Source organism: Lolium rigidum, chromosome 1 (assembly GCF_022539505.1).
Source record: "Lolium rigidum isolate FL_2022 chromosome 1, APGP_CSIRO_Lrig_0.1, whole genome shotgun sequence".
In the NCBI taxonomy this organism is placed as follows: Eukaryota; Viridiplantae; Streptophyta; class Magnoliopsida; order Poales; family Poaceae; genus Lolium; species Lolium rigidum.
In genome coordinates, this window is record NC_061508.1 from 349,674,829 (window position 1) to 349,693,262 (window position 18,434).

General features: G+C 49.8%; 2 protein-coding genes across 2 annotated transcripts; one reads left to right on the top strand and one right to left on the bottom strand.

The window, feature by feature from the left end:
- Positions 1 to 3,483: 3,483 nt before the first annotated feature.
- LOC124664879 (O-fucosyltransferase 8-like) lies at positions 3,484 to 6,828 on the top strand. The gene is made up of 11 exons (XM_047202303.1): positions 3,484 to 3,559; positions 3,664 to 3,929; positions 4,184 to 4,273; positions 4,366 to 4,465; positions 4,550 to 4,620; positions 4,706 to 4,794; positions 4,950 to 5,070; positions 5,160 to 5,303; positions 5,413 to 5,750; positions 5,888 to 6,128; positions 6,217 to 6,828. The coding sequence occupies exons 1-11, from the start codon at positions 3,484 to 3,486 to the stop codon at positions 6,544 to 6,546; spliced, it is 1,866 nt and encodes a 621-aa protein (XP_047058259.1). The 3' UTR covers positions 6,547 to 6,828.
- Positions 6,829 to 12,696: 5,868 nt separating this feature from the next.
- Positions 12,697 to 14,863, bottom strand: LOC124664889 (calmodulin-binding receptor kinase CaMRLK-like). Its single transcript, XM_047202312.1, has 2 exons — positions 13,501 to 14,863; positions 12,697 to 13,349 (listed from the first exon to the last, which is right to left on the bottom strand). Exons 1-2 carry the CDS (start codon positions 14,861 to 14,863, stop codon positions 12,697 to 12,699), a joined length of 2,016 nt encoding a protein of 671 aa, XP_047058268.1.
- Positions 14,864 to 18,434: the final 3,571 nt, after the last annotated feature.

Genomic DNA, 18,434 nt, shown 5'->3' on the forward strand with positions numbered 1-18,434 from the left:
ACCAGGACCGGCCATGGACTTCCTCGCGGGTCTGGCTTCGTCGCAGGAACACCTAGGCGGCGCTACGGTCGAGCTTTGTAGCGGCTAGGGTTTCTTTGGAGGAGTGGATGAGGAAGAAGAACGCGCGCCCCCTTTATATAGGCCGGAGGCATGCGGTGGCCGCGGGACGCGTGGCGTCGTCATTAACGTGGTTGGCGGAGGTGGGCTACGGCCGCTCGGCAGTTGAGGCATCGCCATTAACATGACGCAGGCTGCCGAAGCGACGCAACGGCGCAGTCGCTGGCGCATTTGAGAAGACGCATCGACGTAGGGTCACTGCCAGGCGGGCCCGACGAAACGTCCTCCAGACGCGAGCGGACACTTTGCGCGCTCGCGCAATGTCCGCAGAGACACATCCGAGGCGCATATTTGGGCTAGGTTTGCGTCTCCGCGGACGGCCCGGTCACTTTGCGTCGGCCCGCTGAAGGTGGTGCCAGACGCATTTCCGATCACGACGGACGAAAACGGTCGCTCACCAGTGGAGATGGCCTTAGAGCATCTCCAGTCGCGTCCCCCAAACCGTCCCCCAAACCGCGCCGGATTGAGCGTTTGGGGGACGTGTTTTGTTCGTGCCGCCTTTGGGGGACGTCGCTCCCCAGTCGCGTCTCCCAAACGCCGCCCCCAATCAAGAATTCAAATTTTTTGCATTCAAAAGAGATCGTTCCCGCCGAATCGTCGCGATCAGAGTAGCGGCGATCAAAGTACTAGGCGCGCGATCATATTACAGACCATAGTGCATGCTAAATTAGAAGAAGGGGTTGATCGACGGCGACGTATCCTGAGTCGACGCAGGCCCGTCGATCACGACGACCTCGTCGCGATCTGTCTGGTGCTATGCATACTCCGTCTCCTCCGCCGCCGTCGCGTAGGCCGACGATGGTGTAGCAGTCGAAGACGCTGCAGCCGGCTCTTGCGCCGCAGTTGCTGCCGCTTCCTGGGCCGCCGCATCGGCCGCCGCATCGGCCGCCGCCATTTTGGCTTCGATGTCGTCCAGGATCTGGCCTTTGAAGAAGTTGTGCGCCGCCCGCGTCCGGGTAGACATTCCCTCTGTCGACGCTCTCAGCAGGGACATGTCGTCCCTGCGTTTCTTGAGCTCCAACTTCTCCTCTTGCCTCTTGAGCAGCTCCGCCCACCTTTCGTCGTTCTTTTTGGCGCGGGAGAGAAAGGTCGAGGAGACGTCCGCGAGGCATTTCGTGATCGACGTCTGCGTCTTCTCACCCGACGCGGCGTCAGCCAAGGCGGCCTTGGCAGCCTTGTTTCCAGTAGGACGCCCTGCCGACGTTGCCGACGCCGCGTCCAGATCAATGGCGTCCTTCCCCTTGGACAGCGACAGGCGCGTCAACCGCCATTTCTCATTCCCTTCGAGCTTGCTATAGCAATGCATCAACGCGAACGGCTTATGCCCATCCGAGTTCCTCGCGTAAACCTCCATGGCCCTATCAAACTAGCCAAAGGAAGTGGAATCATTTCATCGAACACAATGTAGGCGCTACAAATTATGGAATAAAGAGGCGTACCATTTGGGAGAGGTCGGCGCCGCTCTCGGCTCTGGTCAGTAATTCCTGATGGTATCCATGGAAGGAGTTCACCGACGCCTGGATGATGGCCCATCGCGTCGACATTGCCTTTTGGCTCCTCTTCATTGTCACTTTCTTGTACTCGCTGTTGATGAGCTTGCGCTCATCGAACTCGGCCTTGATCCTCGCCCAATACTTCCCGTATTTTTGGTAGGCGCCGATGATGGAGTCATGGCTCACCGTCGCCCACGACTCGCACAGACAAAGATCCTCCAAAACCGTCCACTTGGGGCCTCGTGTGCTCGACGCCTTCTTCTTCTTTTTCTTCTTCACGCCGTCCGCGTCTAGCTCCACGAGATCATCGTCACCGGCACCCTCCTCGTCCTCTTCCTCGCCGCCCTCTTCGTCCTCGTCGTCGTCGTCCTCCTCCACCTCCTCCTCTTCATCGTCCTCCTCATCCTCACTCCCGCCCTCTTCCTCAGCACCCTCAGCACCGGCGCCGTCGAATTCGAGCGGCCCCCTTCGGCCAGTGAAAGGGTCGCCGTCCGCACCGGGTCCTGGCTCGCGCTGCTCGTACGCCGGGGAGTAGAGGTTGTTGGGGTTGAAGCCGCCATGCGGCAGCGCATCCTGGTAGTAGGGGCGACAAGTTAGGCGTCACGCACCCGGGAGTGCCGGAGGGGCCGTCGTTGTAGAAGGCGGATGACGACGGAGAGAAGACTCCGGAACGTACACCGGCACGTTCGTACTATATGGGCTCGCGTTGGTGGCGGCGATACACCCGGCCATTATGTGCTGGTGCTGGCGCGCCGCCGGAGCCTTCTTCTCCTGCTCCACCGCCCTCCGTCCTTTCCGCTCCTCCGTCGACATCTTCCGGCGCAGACAGTCTTGATGCCACTGATCATCGGTCCATCCTTCCGGCTTCTTCTTCGGCCCTTTCGTCGCATTGCCCGGCGGCTTCTTGGCCATCTTTTTGGGGGCTATCGGCGGCGCCATGGAATGGGGAGAGGGTAGCGGCGGCGGGTGGACGGCGGGAGGGAGAAACAAATCGGCGGGATAGGAGAAATGAATCGGCGGCGGGATATGTGTTGGGAGGCCAGAAATGTGCGGCGGGATAGACGCGATATGGCGGGAGGGGCGGGATTTGGCGGGAGTGGGAGACGATTTTTCACTGAGCCGCTGACGCGTCGGGCCCGCGTCGGTTCGCCTCGCTTTTCGTTGTGTCCGGCGTGCCCGGAGCGTCCCCTGTGGGACGGGGACGGGCTCGGGGCGCCGGACACCGTATCGGCAGCGCGCTGAACAAAAATGAACTTTGGGGAACGCGGCTAAAACGTTTTTTTTTTTGCCCGGCGCCTCCCAAATTGCTTTTGGGGACGCTTGGAGATGCTATTATGCTCGAAGACAGCGGCTGGCTACGGAGGAAAAGGAACCAGAGCTGCACAAGAAACCCAAAATTGCACTCGTGCGCCACCAACCGGGCCGGCCGCGGCTACCGACTCCCGTCGCGCGCCTTTCCCGTCGTCGTCATCAATCGACCTCGTCATTCCCAACCGAAACCTCTCTTCGCTTCTACGGAACACCTCCTCCTCCTCCCGAAATGCCATCTCCATCTCCACCCCGCCACGCCACCACCTACCTGCCACAGCGATCGCCAGGCCAGATATATAGGACGATGCCGGCGAGTCGTCCTCACGTTAGGTCGATCCCTTCCACGCCCGCTCGCCAGTTTTTTAATCCTGATCCCTCGATTTCTTTATAGCCGCCGCCGATCATCACCTTATCAATCTCACCTGCCCGGTGGTTGCGCCGATCGGGACAGAACGAACGGAAGCTGCTGCTGCGGTGCTGTCGCGCCTCGTTTGACCAACCGTTCTTTACTCTCAAAATCGTACCACGAGGGATCGCGGGATGCCCACGCTTTCCATGGAAAATGGAGGTCAGGTCAGGGGAAGAGAATAATTCTGCACCAGATGGGGTCCTTCTTGCCGTGATGCTGGACTTGAGAGGTTGCCCTCGACGACAAGCCAAGCCAACGCTGCCCCCGATGGAGGAACGGCTGGAGGTCCTGTAATGGCGAAGCTTTCTTGATCGATCGATCGGTCGGTCGGTCGGGCGGCGGAAATGGAGGGCTCGTGGGTCGTCGTCGGCCCGGCGGGCGGCGAGGGGAGGGTCGGCGCGACCAACATCGGGAGGCTGCGGCAGGGGAAGGCGGCGAGGGGCGGCGCCGGCGGAGTCACCTCGTGGGACCTCAGGGTGTTCGCCGGGGTGGTCGGCTTCATGGGCTGCCTCCTGCTCGTCGCCTCCCTCCTCATGTCCGCGGTCCACCAGGTGCAGTTCAGGAACGGCGCCATCTCCGTCAACTTCAGGGGCCTCCAGGTACGTTTGCTCTGCTCCCGGTCGAATTCAGATCAAATTCAGAACAGTCTCGTTTGATCAAGAATTCAAGATCACCTTTCCTATCTGATCGCCTCTGTCGTTTTTCTATCGCGTCTGAATTTGATTTTGTTCTCTGATTGTACGATAGCTGTACCCATTTGAATCTTATGGCACTCTGAAAAACATTTCTGATCTCTGCAACTCCTCTCTTGTGAAATTCTCTGGACCTGATAAATCCATTTTTGTGAACGAAGGAGGTCAAGCAGAATTTCGTAAGGAGGGAACAAAAAGAAGAGATAATGCATGAAAGACTTATACAGATGGCAACTTTAGCCACCACAAAGGTTTGATTCTGTCATCAGTACCAGTTACTCTCTGCAACTGTATACCTTTCACTTTTACTGATGCTGCACTTCTCCAATTCCTGCCAGTGCAGAACGAGTCAGATAGCGACAGTTTCGCGTTATGGGAAGAACCCTACCAACAGGCGCGCAAATGGAAGCCCTGTGCTGCAAAACACAGCTTGGCCGATGAAGGTTACACTCTCTTCAAACAAGTGCAGAAAATAGTTACTGCACTTTTTACTTGCTTCCTGACACTGGATTTGATTAATCTCACAGAGCCTGGCGAGAACAACAATGGATACATTCTGATCAGCGCAAACGGTGGACTGAACCAACAGCGCGTGGCCGTAAGAATCTAGTGCTTCAATTCCCACAAGATCGGTTCTACTTTGATGTTTATCAGTACCTAAATGAGCTCCATTCTTCCTCCAGGTGTGTAACGCTGTTGTGGTTGCAGCTCTGCTTAATGCCACACTAGTTCTCCCTCGGTTTCTTTACAGCAGCGTGTGGAAGGACATAAGGTTAGATAAATTTAACTATTATGTTGGCAAATAGTAGTCGTTCATCAATTTGTAGAGACAAAAATCGTGCAGTGGCTGTATTTGACTTTCTTTTCCATTAAATGAAGTTTGACAAATTTTGTTTGGTATGTGTGCCATCTCTTCTTTTCATCCAGTCAGTTCGGTGACATCTACCAGGAAGACTACTTCGTGAACTACATGAAGAGTGACGTGCGCATTGTGAAAGAATTACCACCCCATCTCCAGTCTGTAGATTTAGAGGCTATCGGTAGCCAAGTTAGTGCCTCCTGAACCATGTCCTGAAACTTCACACTTTTGTTTCTTCAGAGTTTCTTATTGGTTCCACTCGTGCCCCTTCATCACAGATCACTGATAATGACATCATGAAAGAGGCTGAACCGTCTGAGTTCATCAAAACTGCACTTCCCGTTCTTCGGAAGAACCATGTCGTTCATTTCCTCGGGTTCGGTAACCGGCTCGGCTTCGACTCGGTACCAGTCCATCTGCAGGTAACAAGTTCATCTCCGTTGAGATTATTTTCAGATGAACAATGTACAATGCCGGCCGCCTTCATCCACACGCCATGTTTCATCATCAGATGTTTGTTTGCATTTGCAGAGGCTGCGATGCAGATGCAACTTCCACGCTCTGAAGTTCACCCCTGAAATCCAGAAGCTGGGGTCTCTTCTGGTCCAGCGGCTGCGGGGAGTGAGCGAGATGCAGACGGAGATGGACAAGCAGCTCTTCGGAGGTAACATGATCAACACGGCGTCCGGGGAGGAGCGCACCGACGACGCCGGCGGGCCGAGCAGGTACCTCGCTCTGCACATGAGGTTCGAGGTGGACATGGTCGCCTACTCCCTCTGCGAGTTTGGCGGCGGCGAAGAGGAGAGGAGGGAGCTGCACGCGTTCAGGGAGATCCACTTCCCGGCCCTCGCCACGCGCCTTCGGAACACGTACGTAAGCACGCCATTGCTGCGGGAGGCACTGATCACCTGTTTCTACCATGCTCTTTTTGCTGCATTTTGCCAAGAACTTCGATGGTCAGTGATCGCTGAGACGTTGTCGTGTATGGTGGTTGTTGCATCGCCAGCACTGTGTCGCCGGAGGAGCTGAGGAGCCAGGGGAGGTGCCCGCTGACGCCGGAAGAAGCCGGGCTCATTCTGTCGGCGCTCGGCTACGACCACCGGACGTTCATGTACGTGGCCGGGTCTCAGATATACGGCGGCGCGACGCGGCTGCGCCCTCTGACGCGGCTGTACCCGAATCTCGTCACGAAGGAGGACATCCTCTCCTCCGACGAGCTTGCTCCATTAAAGAACTTCTCTTCCCGGGTAAAGATCGAATCGAACGAAGCATTTTCTCGCGCGCTACAGCTTCTGAATCTGAATTCTCCGCTCTGACAAGTGACGACCATCGCAGCTCGCAGCGCTGGACTTCATCGCCTGCGCCTCGTCGGACGTGTTCGCGGTGACGGACTCCGGCAGCCAGCTGTCGTCGCTGGTGTCAGGGTACCGCGTGTACCACGGCAGGGGCCGCGCGCCGACGCTGCACCCGAACCGGAAGCGCTACGCGCAGATCCTGTCGGAGGAAGGCGGCATCGAGTGGAGCGGCTTCCAGAAGAGGGTGAGGACCATGGTGGAGGAGTACAAGCGGGTGCGCGCCCGGCCGAGGGGCCGCACCGTCTACCGGCAGCCCAGGACGCCTGGGTGCATGTGCAGGGCCGGCGGCGACGGAAGCGTCGACTTCTGAGTTTCTCTGTCACGGTGTTGAAGTCGACTTCTGAATTTCTGACTAAAGCCATTCTTCTCCCCTTTTACTTCGAAAGCCTGCAGTTGTTCGTTTCGTTCTTCTGTGCATATATTGTTTAGCTTGGGGTTCTTTGGAATTTAGATAGCTCTATGTATAGGATACACAAATTTAATACATGAGATTTTAGAGTACTCACAGTACAGTATTAGGTTGATTTTTTTGAGTGATAGTATGCTTGTAACTGAGGTTGTTTGGAACGAAGAGATGTACAAATGAAATGTATCTGCTTAGTCACCTCTGATATTTTGTTTTGGGAACTTAAGCTGTTATGGGAAATGCACTTTGGCTCATAGGAGCATATGCTTCCATTATGTGAATCCACATTTCAAAGTGTCAAAAAATTCTAAACTAAATTTTTACATGTACATCTAGACATTTTCTATTGGTACACAAGTTTTCAAAAAAAAACTAAAAATAATTGTGGCTCCAAGTTTTGATGCTATAACACGACTACGTACAGGGTATTTTTTTGTCTTTTTTGTATACGCCATATAAAATGTTGTTTCTCCACGAAAATTTGTGCACTAACATAGAATGTCAAGATGTACACCAACAAATTTATATCAGAATTTTTTAACATTTTTAAAATTGTTTTTTAATTATTTTATATAATGAGAGCATTTGCTCCTATGAGCCAAATTGCCACCTCCAGCTGTTATGGAGTACTTCTAAATCAATTAAGTTTGTTTTTTCAAAAAATTGACTTGTTTGATTTGAATATGACTTAGAAGTTTGATATAGTTGGTCCTGGGTGAAGTCAGAGGGGAGAATATCATGATGGTCGGATTGGGAGGTCTAGCAATGGAGGTCAAAGTCTATGCGCTGGTGAGGAACTTGCTTGGTGTTCTGGGCTTGCAGCAGTATGAAAGTGGGGGCGGCAGCACATGTGAAATTCAAAGTCCTTCCATTCAGGATGAAAATCTAAGGTCTGGCCTTAATTGGTTGTGCCTGGCAATGACCTTGTTGAAGGCATTGTTTTGAATGCGCGAACTATCTTCAGGGTGAAAACCTAAGATCTTTGATCGGGGCGACGACGGCGTTGGTGCACCGTTCCCTTCTTGGAGGCGTCGCTTTTGAAGAGTCTGGAGTTCAGATGTTGTCATGATGGTGGTTGCATTGTTGTTGCTAGGGCCGGAATGCTATGGCGGGGCTCTTTTTTCTTAGCTTCTTTTCTCTTTTTTGGTTGTGTGCATCCGTATTGTCATTAGGACGGTGCGTTGTTGCAGAGGCTGAGTGTAATTGGTATCTTCTGATATTAATATATTCCCTTTATCGAGAAAAACAAGTTTGATATAGTTGGGCTCCCATTTGCATGTCTAATGTGTGTCACATGATTTGACAAATCCAACCTTTTTGTTTGTAGGTTACATCATTGACTATGACCCCCCCCTCCCACAAAAAAAAACAGTTTTTAAAACATATATATATATATATTTTTTTAATAAGGAATGGATCAACTGGACCTCGAGACCTATATAGTACTCGAAGATACCACTATGTCCGGTCATGCCTTATAATTCGTGCAATTGCAAAAGGAAGGAGAAAGTCTTGATGTGACGACTACCAAATTGTAGATTTTAAATATGCCACAAAAAATCCAAATGGTTTATGTTACTCCATGGAAATGAGATGTATCCCTTTTGGAAATGGATCATGTGGGCAGCAAATGCAGCAAGATTGGTTATAAATGGGTTGTGGGTAATGGGGCAAAACTTAGGTTCTAGGAGGAGCAATGGCTTGGTGGTACTAGCCTGGCCATCATCTTTTGGGACATTTATTTTGTGTGTCATCAACATGGGGTGGCAATTAGAGATGTTTGAGATGGGATGGATACAAAACTCATCTTTAGGACAATGTTTGATAATAAAATATGATGAAACAATGGTACCAAATTGAACATATCATTAGATCAATTCGGTTTTCAGATGTGGGGGATGCTTTAGTTTGGGAATTACATAGCTCAGGGTTTTGATTTTTTTTATATAAGGAATGGATCAACTGAAGATCGAGACATATATAATACTCCAAAGATACCACTATGTCTGGCCAGGCCTTAGAATTCGTGCAGTTGCAAAAGGAAGGAGAAAGTATTGATATTACGACTAGCAAATTGTAGATTATAAATATGACAAACAAAATCCAAATGGTTTATGTTGCTCCATGGAAATGAAACGCCTCCCTTTTGGAAAGGGGTCATGTCGGTAGCAAATGGTGCAAAAATTGGTTATAAATGGGTTGTGGGTAATGGGCGCAAGTTAGGTTCTAGGAGGACCAATGGCTTGGTGGCACTAGCCTGGCCATCATCTTTTATGATATTTATTTTGTCATCAGGAAGGGGTGGCAACTAGAGATGTTTGGAATAGGGTGGATATAAAACTCACCTTTAGGACAGTGTTTGATCATAAAAATACGATGAAACAATGCTACCAAATTGAACAGATCATTAGATCAATTCGGCTTTTAGATGTGGGGGATGCTTTAGTTTAGGAATTACATAGCTTTGGGTTTTTTCACTTCCCAATCGTTGTATGCAATGGTTAACTTTGGAGAGATTAGCCCAGTCTTTATTCCAACGGTCTGGAATCTGGGTGTTCCCCATAGGGTACATGTTTTTTTTTGTGTGCGGTTCTTGTGTCACAACAAGCTACTCAGTAGAGATAACCTTTGTAAGCGACAAGAAATCAATGACAAAACATGCTTGTTGTGTTCTAAAAATGAAAGTGTGCATCATTTATTATTTTCATGTGACATTGCATGCGAAGTTGTTATGGAAAGAGATTTCTGGTATTTCAAATAATGCAATGGTAGTTGATTTTGATATTTTTGCTAGACTATGGATTAGTAGTAAGAAAAACTCGGTTATCAACATTGTTAATGTTGCTTTTATGTGGACTGTGTAGAAACATAGGAATGATATCCATTTTGGCTGTTGTACTTTGTCTGGATTGCAGGTGTTGTGGCTTCAGTTTGGCGAAAATGCTGAAAAGATGAACTCCTTAATGCCCAACAAGACATATGGAGAGTTTGAATCTATGTGTTCGGCTCCTGAAGCAGAAGGCGAATGCAGCCCCAAGGCTGCGAGGCTGAAGGAAAAGAAAAGGTGGCTAGGCCGCAGACACTAGAGGTTTAGTGTCAACATCTGGTGATCTAAAAAGGCGAAGGAACGGGATTACATGACACCTGGGAGTTAAATCTGATGTAATATTGTACTTTCCCTGCTTTTCTTTGGTGTTAAATCTGATTTAATATTGTACTTCGCGACGCCCAGCGCGATGTGGTGCCGGGTCAGCCAGTCGGAGATGAACCGCTTGTCCTCCGCCACGGTATCCTTTGGTGCTTTAAGGTAGTTTGTTAGGTGCCCTGGAGGCTGGAGGCTTTAGCCTGAGACAAATTGAGCAAAATGATGAAGTGTAACAGAGGTGAACACATGACACACACATTTCGTTTTCTATGGAAAATGGAGATGGGGCGGAGGCCTTTGTTTCTACAAAAAAACGACAATCAACAACTGATATTTTTAAGTAGATTGAGCCATAGTTTCTCCTTATAATATACACATATACATCAAAAACTGTCGGCATATACAGTAAAAAAGCAGTCTGCATAATTACATCCTACTTAATCCACAGCCACAGTGTGAATTTGTGACAGATGTGCTGCTGCTGGCCTGGTACGGGTGGGCAACTCGCTGGAAGCAAGCCACCAAAACCCTCATCGCTGACCTGAACTGTCGCAGGCTCCCCACAACGATCCGGCGGCATGGCGACAAGATCGAGCCCTTCCTTTTTTGACTCTTGTACTCTCGTGTACATGTGTGGTGTGGCCTCCCAAACCTAAAAGGCCAAAAGCGTGAGGTCCCCTTGGCCGGCCGGTAACTAACCCCAGTGAGATCTATGTCTAGCAAGCTTAACAACCTCGCATTCCCCTCCACTAACCATCGTTATTCGTCTACTTTTGCTATTTTAGCAATATCTTTGCTACTACGCCATACTTGTAAAGCAAGCTTGCATGAGCACCATCGTTCGTACGCTGATGTTTTTCGATCTCGATCTCACCTTTTGTTTAGCAATATCTTTGCTACTACTCCATACCACTGAAACTGCCTGCCGATTCTGATCAGTGAAGCTCCGAAGATCCATGTCTCTAGTCAGGGGATATGCATTGTAAGCCAGCTTTGCAATTACATCATCTTATGTTTGCGTTATTGCATCTATATGAACCTACTTTGATCATGTGGCTATGTTATATGTTTTTGTATTATATTATTTATTTTGTGGGTGTTTATCAAACTCGTTTTATCTACTCTCTCCGATTCATATTACTACTCGCTAATATAGATGTATCTAAAACTAAAATATGTACTAAAATATATGATATAAAATTATTGTAGTAAAATCGACATAAAGTATACTTCCATGTTATATGGATTTGATATAATAAATACTGATATTTTTTCTTATATTCTTGGTCAAACATTATGAAGTACTCCCTTTGTTTGTGATTATAAGGCCAGAGGGGCAAATAGCAAGGACTAAGAAGCGATTTTTAGTAATACTTTTTTTTCTTTATTTCCATAAATAATACTTGATTTTGAACCTTTTCAAAATAATACACCGTCTGGGTAGTGTTCCTCGATTGGTACTTATCGGGCAAGGCTAGCCCGACTAGTCAAGATTTGGTGGGCTAAAGTGTGCGATATAACGGTCGGAAAACCTATCGGGAAAGGCTAACCCGATTAGTACCTATTGGGGAAGCCTTTTCTGACTGCCCCCTACTCCATACACTCATCGGGAAAAGCTAACCCGATTAGTAACTATTGGAGAACCCTTTCCCGACTACTTTTTTTTAATAATACGGCATAGCCTGCTCAGCGCAGCGGCGGGCCCATGGAATCACGACCTCTCGGGAAACTGTTACCCGATTTCTTCCTCTCGGGAAACCCATCCCCGACGGTATATTATTTGTCAAATTCGTCAAAAACGAGTATTATTTCTGGAAATTAAAGAAAAAAATATTATTAAAAAAATCACGACTAAGAAAGTCCACAACTCCTCTGAGCAATTACTCCATGCACCAATAATTTCGCACTCAAGGGAGAACATAGAGGAATAAGTGAGCATGCATTGGGCGTGAAATGACAGTAAATTAGATAGCCCTTATAATTCCTAGTAAATTTATAAAGCTCTATCGGATGTAGATTTCGTACACATGGCACCAGTGATCTAGTTTTTTTTAAAAAAAATAAAAAATCATATATTTGAGTTGCAAATTTTTTTGAAAAAATAAGCATATAGTTAATGGTGTATCCCACAAACATGCAAAATATCAATTTCAAATAGTTTATGTTCTAAGCTACACAAAAGTGACAAAAGTGTAAATTTAAGTCTCCAAAACATATCAAATTTTATCATTTATGTCTAGCACAAATAAAAAAATCCCGGTTGAGATTTTGCAGGATTGTGAGATGTATCACTGACAATCTACAGAATTATTTTAAGATTTTTGAATAACTTGTAAAAATATCTTCCTTTTTTAAAATGGCAAGAGCACTAGAGCTCAGTAGCCAAAATCACTTTCCAAGCTTTCTAGCCTTACAATGTCGAACAGCGAGAGTATGATTTTGACTAAACCTAGAACGCAAATTAAATAAAAATGGGAAAAATACATACTAGCTATAAGTTGGCGATCACATGAAATATTTCTTATAGCCAACGGTCCGTTATACTATTAAACTTGCTCTGTATATTTTGTCCATGATTTTGGTCTGGGTATAAGCAGTGTAAGCCAGCTTTTCAAATTAAATGGCGGGAACTCAAACTGTTTGTGCGGGCAAGGCATCGGCAAACAATTACTGTTCCTGTTCTTGCCAACGCAATGAAGACCCCAACGAACACGAGAAAAAGCCTCTGAAATCAACTGTTGCCGGCAAGGAAAAATGTTTACAAACATTGTACAAAGTCCTACTACTACTGATCATCAGAGGAAAAAGGCAGTGAGGTGTAGTATGATGTACTCGAGCGAATGCATGTGTTGGTGGCTGACATGATCACGATGAGTTCACAGGGCACACTTGGCACCCGCATCATGGCATCATGCATCGTCGCCACCGTGAGGCGCACGGGCTGCCGGCCGGATGTCCTTGAGCACCCCCACGACCTGCTGCATCGTCGGCCTCTTGTCCGGCGCCTGCGCCGTGCAGAGGTACCCCACCCTTAGGCACTCCACCATCTCCCGCTCCGCCTCCGGCCCGGCCGCCGCCTCGCCGTGCACCCTGGGGTCGACGATGTCGAGCGCCTTGCCGTCGCGCACGATGCCCCGCGCCCAGCTCACGGACGCCTCGTCCCACCGCCCCTGCCCCGTCATCAGCTCCAGCACCAGCACGCCGAACCCGTACACGTCGCCCTCCGCCGTCGCGTCCTCCCCGCCGCCGAGGTGCCCGAAGTCGGAGATCCGGGGCTCCAGGTCGTCGCCGAGGAGCACGTTCGCCGGGACCAGGTGGCCGTGCACGACGGCGCGGCCCGACCCCGCCCACCCCTGGTGCAGGAACGCCAGCCCCCGGGCCACGCCCAGCGCGATGCGGTGCCGGGTCGGCCAGTCTGAGATGGACCGCTTCTCCTCCGCCGCCGTCTCCCAGATGTCGCCGCCGTCGTCGTCCGTGTCGGGGCGCCCCGCGGGCAGCTCGTGCAGCCACCGGTGCAGGTCGCCCTTCTCCATGTACTCGTACAGCAGCAGCTTCTCCCTCCCTGCAGTAAATGAACCGGCTTTGAATTTCAAAAGCTGCGGCGCGCGTCTACGGCAGAGATTTCAATGCATGGTGAAAGTAGTTCATCCGACCGGGGTCGTTGCACCGGACCTAACTGCTCCAACTAGAAAAGAATCTAAAGTGAGTAGTACCTGCGATGCAGTAGCCAAGGAGCGGCAGGATGTTTGGGTGCCGGAACCGCGCGAGCTCCCGGAACGCCGCGGCCGCGGCAGCCGGGTCGTCGTCGTCCTCCTCGACCCCTGCCATGCCGCCCTCCACGACGCGCACGACGACGTGCAGGTCGCCCGGGAGAACGGCGCGGTACGCGGCGCCGCTGCGGCCGCCGCGCTCCGCGAGCTGGGACTCGCGCCCGAACCCGGACGTGGCCGCGGCCAGGTCGGCCAAAGTCAGCTCCATCAGTGGCCGCTCGAAGAGCACCACCGTTGCAGCCGACGCCCCCTTTGCGGCTGCGGCCGGCACCGCCACTTCTTCCTCCTCCTTCTCACCGCCCCATGGTTGCGCCTTCTTGTCCTCCGTCTCCTTGCCTCCGCTCTTCCTCCTCCTGCACCTCACTACCCCGCACGCCACGGATCCGACCAAGCAGAGCAGAACGATCACCGATGCGACCCCGCACACCACCGCCACGGCGACCACGCCCAGATGCTTATTTCCTTTCGCTTCCGTGGCCGTGCTCTTCGCCTTCCTCGCCGGATCCTTCTTTGTACTTGCTCCTCGTGGCGGGGGCGGCGGCGATGGTGGAGGCGCCCTACGCGGCGCAGGCGCAGCAGAGTCCTTCGAGAACACTAACGACGCATTGCCGGCGTGCAGGAACGCCGAGGCTCCAAACTTCTTCACCGCACTGGCGTTCACCGCGCCAGTCATATTGTTGTACGACACGTTCAAGAAACGCACCCCACCGAGCGGCGGAAGGTCGCCGGGGAACCTGCCCTGCATGGCGTTCCGGGAGAGGTCGAGCCGGCTGAGCCGCGTGAGGCGCCTCAGCCCCAGCGGCACCGCCCGGATCCTGTTGGCGGACAGGTCGAGCGCGTCGAGCCCCGCGAGGCCGTCCAGCCCGGCCACGCCGGTGAAGCGGTTGCCGGACACGTTGAGGGACCGGAGCCGCGGGCTCGGCTCGACCCGCAGCGAGCCGCCGAGCTGGTTCCCGGATACGTCCACGGAGAGAAGCGACGGCGCGCGCCAGAACCCGCCGGGGATGGCACCCCGGAGCGCGTTCCCGGAGAGGTCGAGCGCCGCGAGGGCGGACAGGTTCGCGAGCGACGCCCACGCCACGGCGCCCGTGAGGTTCCGGGACGGTAGGCGGAGCTCCTGGACAGGCGTGCATGCCGGCACGGTCTGCGGCTGGAAGTTGCGCACGTGCCGGAACGCGGCGGCGACGATGGCCGCGTCGTCGCCGCCGCCGGGGCAAGAAGAGGAGGCAGAGTCGGAAGGAATGGAGACGGAAAGAACCAGCAGTAGGAGGACGAGGAGGGGGTGAACCTGGGAGTGGAGTGGCATTGCTGAGGAGCAGTGGAAGTGTACCTAGTACGTGTGTCGGGGAGTCATTACTTATTTGAAGGAGATTTGGAGGGAGCTGGCATTGACGGAGGAAGAAGATGAAGAATGGAACAGTGCGCCGTGCAGTGCAGGGGAGTTGCTCAGTTGATGTGGGTGGGAAGTGTGTGAGCTGGTTTAATAGCGACTGATAGTGTCAGTCAGTGTGTGCTTGAAACCTGGGGTCGAGGAGTTGTTGGTTTCTCCATCTCATCGTGGACTTGGAAGAGTGGAGTCGGGTGGAGAGAGTGAGCGAGATGGTTGATCTGGTACGCCGGTTCCCCTGTGACTTCTGCCTTCTTGACCTCCAAAAACTCCAAAGCTACAGCTACAGCTAGAATACCCTTGATATTTTTTTTTGCGGGTAGAATACCCCTGAAAATTGATCGAGAGTTTATCTTGACTGTTAAAAATGTTAGATCAAGTCATAGAGACTGCTAAGTACTTTTTTTTTTCGAAATAGGAGCGGCTCCAGCCTACCCATCAATCCATGCACACAATTGTTCTATTGCATAATTTTAAAGTCTCAGCGTTTACATCATGGATCGTAGAGGGTGTACATGAAGATCAACCAGCGGAATAACAGCGGAACAAATCGCCTGAGCATTACATGTCTAGAAAGCCACCAACTATCCTGGTTGTAGATAGCCCGTGCAACCGTTTTCAGACAGGTGCATCCAGTATCATTATGACTCGAGCAGAAGGAAATGTCACTTATGAATTCGATGAGTAGCCATATGTATAACCTACAAAACATTAGCAATTCCGCTTTTGTTAAAGATAATATGATTTCTACAAATCCTTAAGGACCACACCAACGCACAAGTTCCTACTCGGATTCGTGCTTTGGTCTCTTTATCTATCACACTTAATCAATTACCAAACATATTCGTACAAATTGTTGGTCGTGTAATATTAAAAGCAAAATAACAACTCTCCACAGATGACAAACAAAGGGACGCCGAAAGAATAAATGGTTAATAGACTCCCCCATTCTAGTTACGTTTTGCCATATTATTCTTCATAAGAATAACTTTTCTCTATAGGAACCACATGAAGATCTAAATATTTTGTGGTTCCTTTAGTTTTCAAATATATTTCTTTAGATAGACAATGTGTCCATTCATAAAATCAGCACATAGAGATTTAACAAAGAATATCCCAAACCGAGTAAGATTTCAAATGAATTTATCCTCATCATTGTGCAAATTGACTAACATAAGCCACTTAACCAACTAGATCCAAGCTGCCCATTTGTCGTTGGAAGAATCCTCCTAAATCCAATGGTCAAAGGATTATTTGCTAAAACATCAGCAACCAAGGCAAGTTTCTTCGGCGCACGACATTGTGTAGCATTGAGTATTGTTCAGCCAGGGGAGAATCTCCAAGCCAAGTGTCTTCCCAAAATCTGATTGACTAAACATTTCCTAACGGAAAAGAACCGTTGTCAAGGAAGTTTTCCTTTACCCCAAGAGTTTATGTCCAAAACCTCTATTCCCAAATCCCCTTGATCTTTGGGTCTACAATTAATATTCATTTGGTTAACCCCTATTTTCATTTATATTGATCACGTGCGCCATTGAAATCTAGGTTGGGCATACTAACAGAACTGGTCCACTTTGATGGATGGTGATACGTCTCCGACGTATCGATAATTTCTTATGTTCCATGCCACATTATTGATGATATCTACATGTTTTATGCACACTTTATGTCATATTCGTGCATTTTCTGGAACTAACCTATTAACAAGATGCCGAAGTGCCGCTTCTGTTTTCTCGCTGTTTTTGGTTCCAGAAATCCTAGTAAGGAAATATTCTCGGAATCGGACGAAATCAAGACCCAACATCCTATTTTTCCACGAAGCTTCCAGAACACCCGGGAAGGACCAGAGGAGGGCCACAGGCCCACGGGACCATAGGCCGGCGCGGCCTAGGGGTGGCCCGCGCCACCCTATGGTGCCGCCGCCTCTTCGACCCTCTGACGCCGCCTCTTCGCCTATAAGAGCCCCCGGACCTAAAACCTCGATACGAAAAGCCACGGTACGAGAAACCTTCCGCAGCCGCCGCCATCGCGAAGCCAAGATCTGGGGGACAAGAGTCTCCGTTCCCGCACGCCGCCGGAACGGGGAAGTGCCCCCGGAAGGCTCCTCCATCGACACCACCGCCATCTTCATCAACGCTGCTTGTCTCCCATGAGGAGGGAGTAGTTCTCCATCGAGGCTCGGGGCTGTACCGGTAGCTATGTGGTTTATCTCTCTCCTATGTGCTTCAATACAATAATCTCATGAGCTGCCTTACATGATTGAGATTCATATGATGATGCTTGTAATCTAGATGTCGTTATGCTAGTCAAGTGAATTTTACTTATGTGATCTCCGGAGACTCCTTGTCCCACGTGTGTAAAGGTGACAGTGTGTGCACCGTGTGGGTCTCTTAGGCTATATTTCACGTAATACTTATTCACCGTTATGAAGAGCATAGTGAAGTGCTTATTTATATCTCTTTATGATTGCAATGTGTTTTGTATCACAATTTATCTATGTGCTACTCTAGCAATGTTATTAAAGTAGTTTTATTCCTCCTGCACGGTGTAATGGTGACAGGGTGTGCATCCGTGTTAGTACTTGGCGTATGCTATGATTATGATCTCTTGTAGATTATGAAGTTAACTATTGCTATGATGGTATTGATGTGATCTATTCCTCCTACATAGTGTGAAGGTGACAAGTGTGCATACTATGTTAGTACTTGGTTTAGTCGAATTGATCTTTCATGCACTCTAAGGTTATTTAAATATGAACATTGAATTGTGGAGCTTGTTAACTCCGGCATTGAGGGTTCGTGTAATCCTACGCAATGTGTTCATCATCCAACAAGAGTGTAGAGTATGCATTTATCTATTCTCGTTATGTGATCAAAGTTGAGAGTGTCCACTAGTGAAAGTCTATTCCCTAGGCCTTGTTCCTAAATATCGCTATCGCTGCTTGTTTACTGTTTTACTGCGTTACTACTGCTACCATATTACCACCATCAACTACACGCCAGCAAGCTATTTTCTGGCACCGTTGCTACTGCTCATACTTATTTATACCACCTGTATTTCACTATCTCTTCGCCGAACTAGTGCACCTATTAGGTGTGTTGGGGACACAAGAGACTTCTTGCTTTGTGGTTGCAGGGTTGCATGAGAGGGATATCTTTGACCTCTTCCTCCCTGAGTTCGATAAACCTTGGGTGATCCACTTCGGGAAACTTGCCGCTGTTCTACAAACCTCTCGCTCTTGGAGGCCCAACACTGTCTACAAGAATAGAAGCACCCGTAGACATCAAGCACTTTTCTGGCGCCGTTGCCGGGGAGGAAAGGTAAAAGGTACTCACACTCCGATCTCGGCTACTAAGCTATTTTCGCCGTTGTAAGTACTCGAAGCTATTTTCTTTAGATCCTGCAATTGCATCTTTTTGTTTCTTGTTTACACTAGTTTGGCATAATGGACAACAATGAGCTTCTTATTCTATTTCCTGATTTAAAACAT

Excerpts from the sequence above, each read along its gene's own strand:
- LOC124664889 (XM_047202312.1), bottom strand. The coding sequence starts at position 14,863 with ATGCCACTCCACTCCCAGGTTCACCCCCTCCTCGTCCTCCTACTGCTG. Across the intron at positions 13,350-13,500 it reads CCTTGGCTACTGCATCGCAG|GGAGGGAGAAGCTGCTGCTG; the intron begins GTACTACTCACT and ends CATTTACTGCAG.
- LOC124664879 (XM_047202303.1), top strand. The coding sequence starts at position 3,484 with ATGGAGGTCAGGTCAGGGGAAGAGAATAATTCTGCACCAGATGGGGTC. Across the intron at positions 4,274-4,365 it reads CAACTTTAGCCACCACAAAG|AACGAGTCAGATAGCGACAG; the intron begins GTTTGATTCTGT and ends CTGCCAGTGCAG. Across the intron at positions 5,071-5,159 it reads TAGAGGCTATCGGTAGCCAA|ATCACTGATAATGACATCAT; the intron begins GTTAGTGCCTCC and ends CCTTCATCACAG.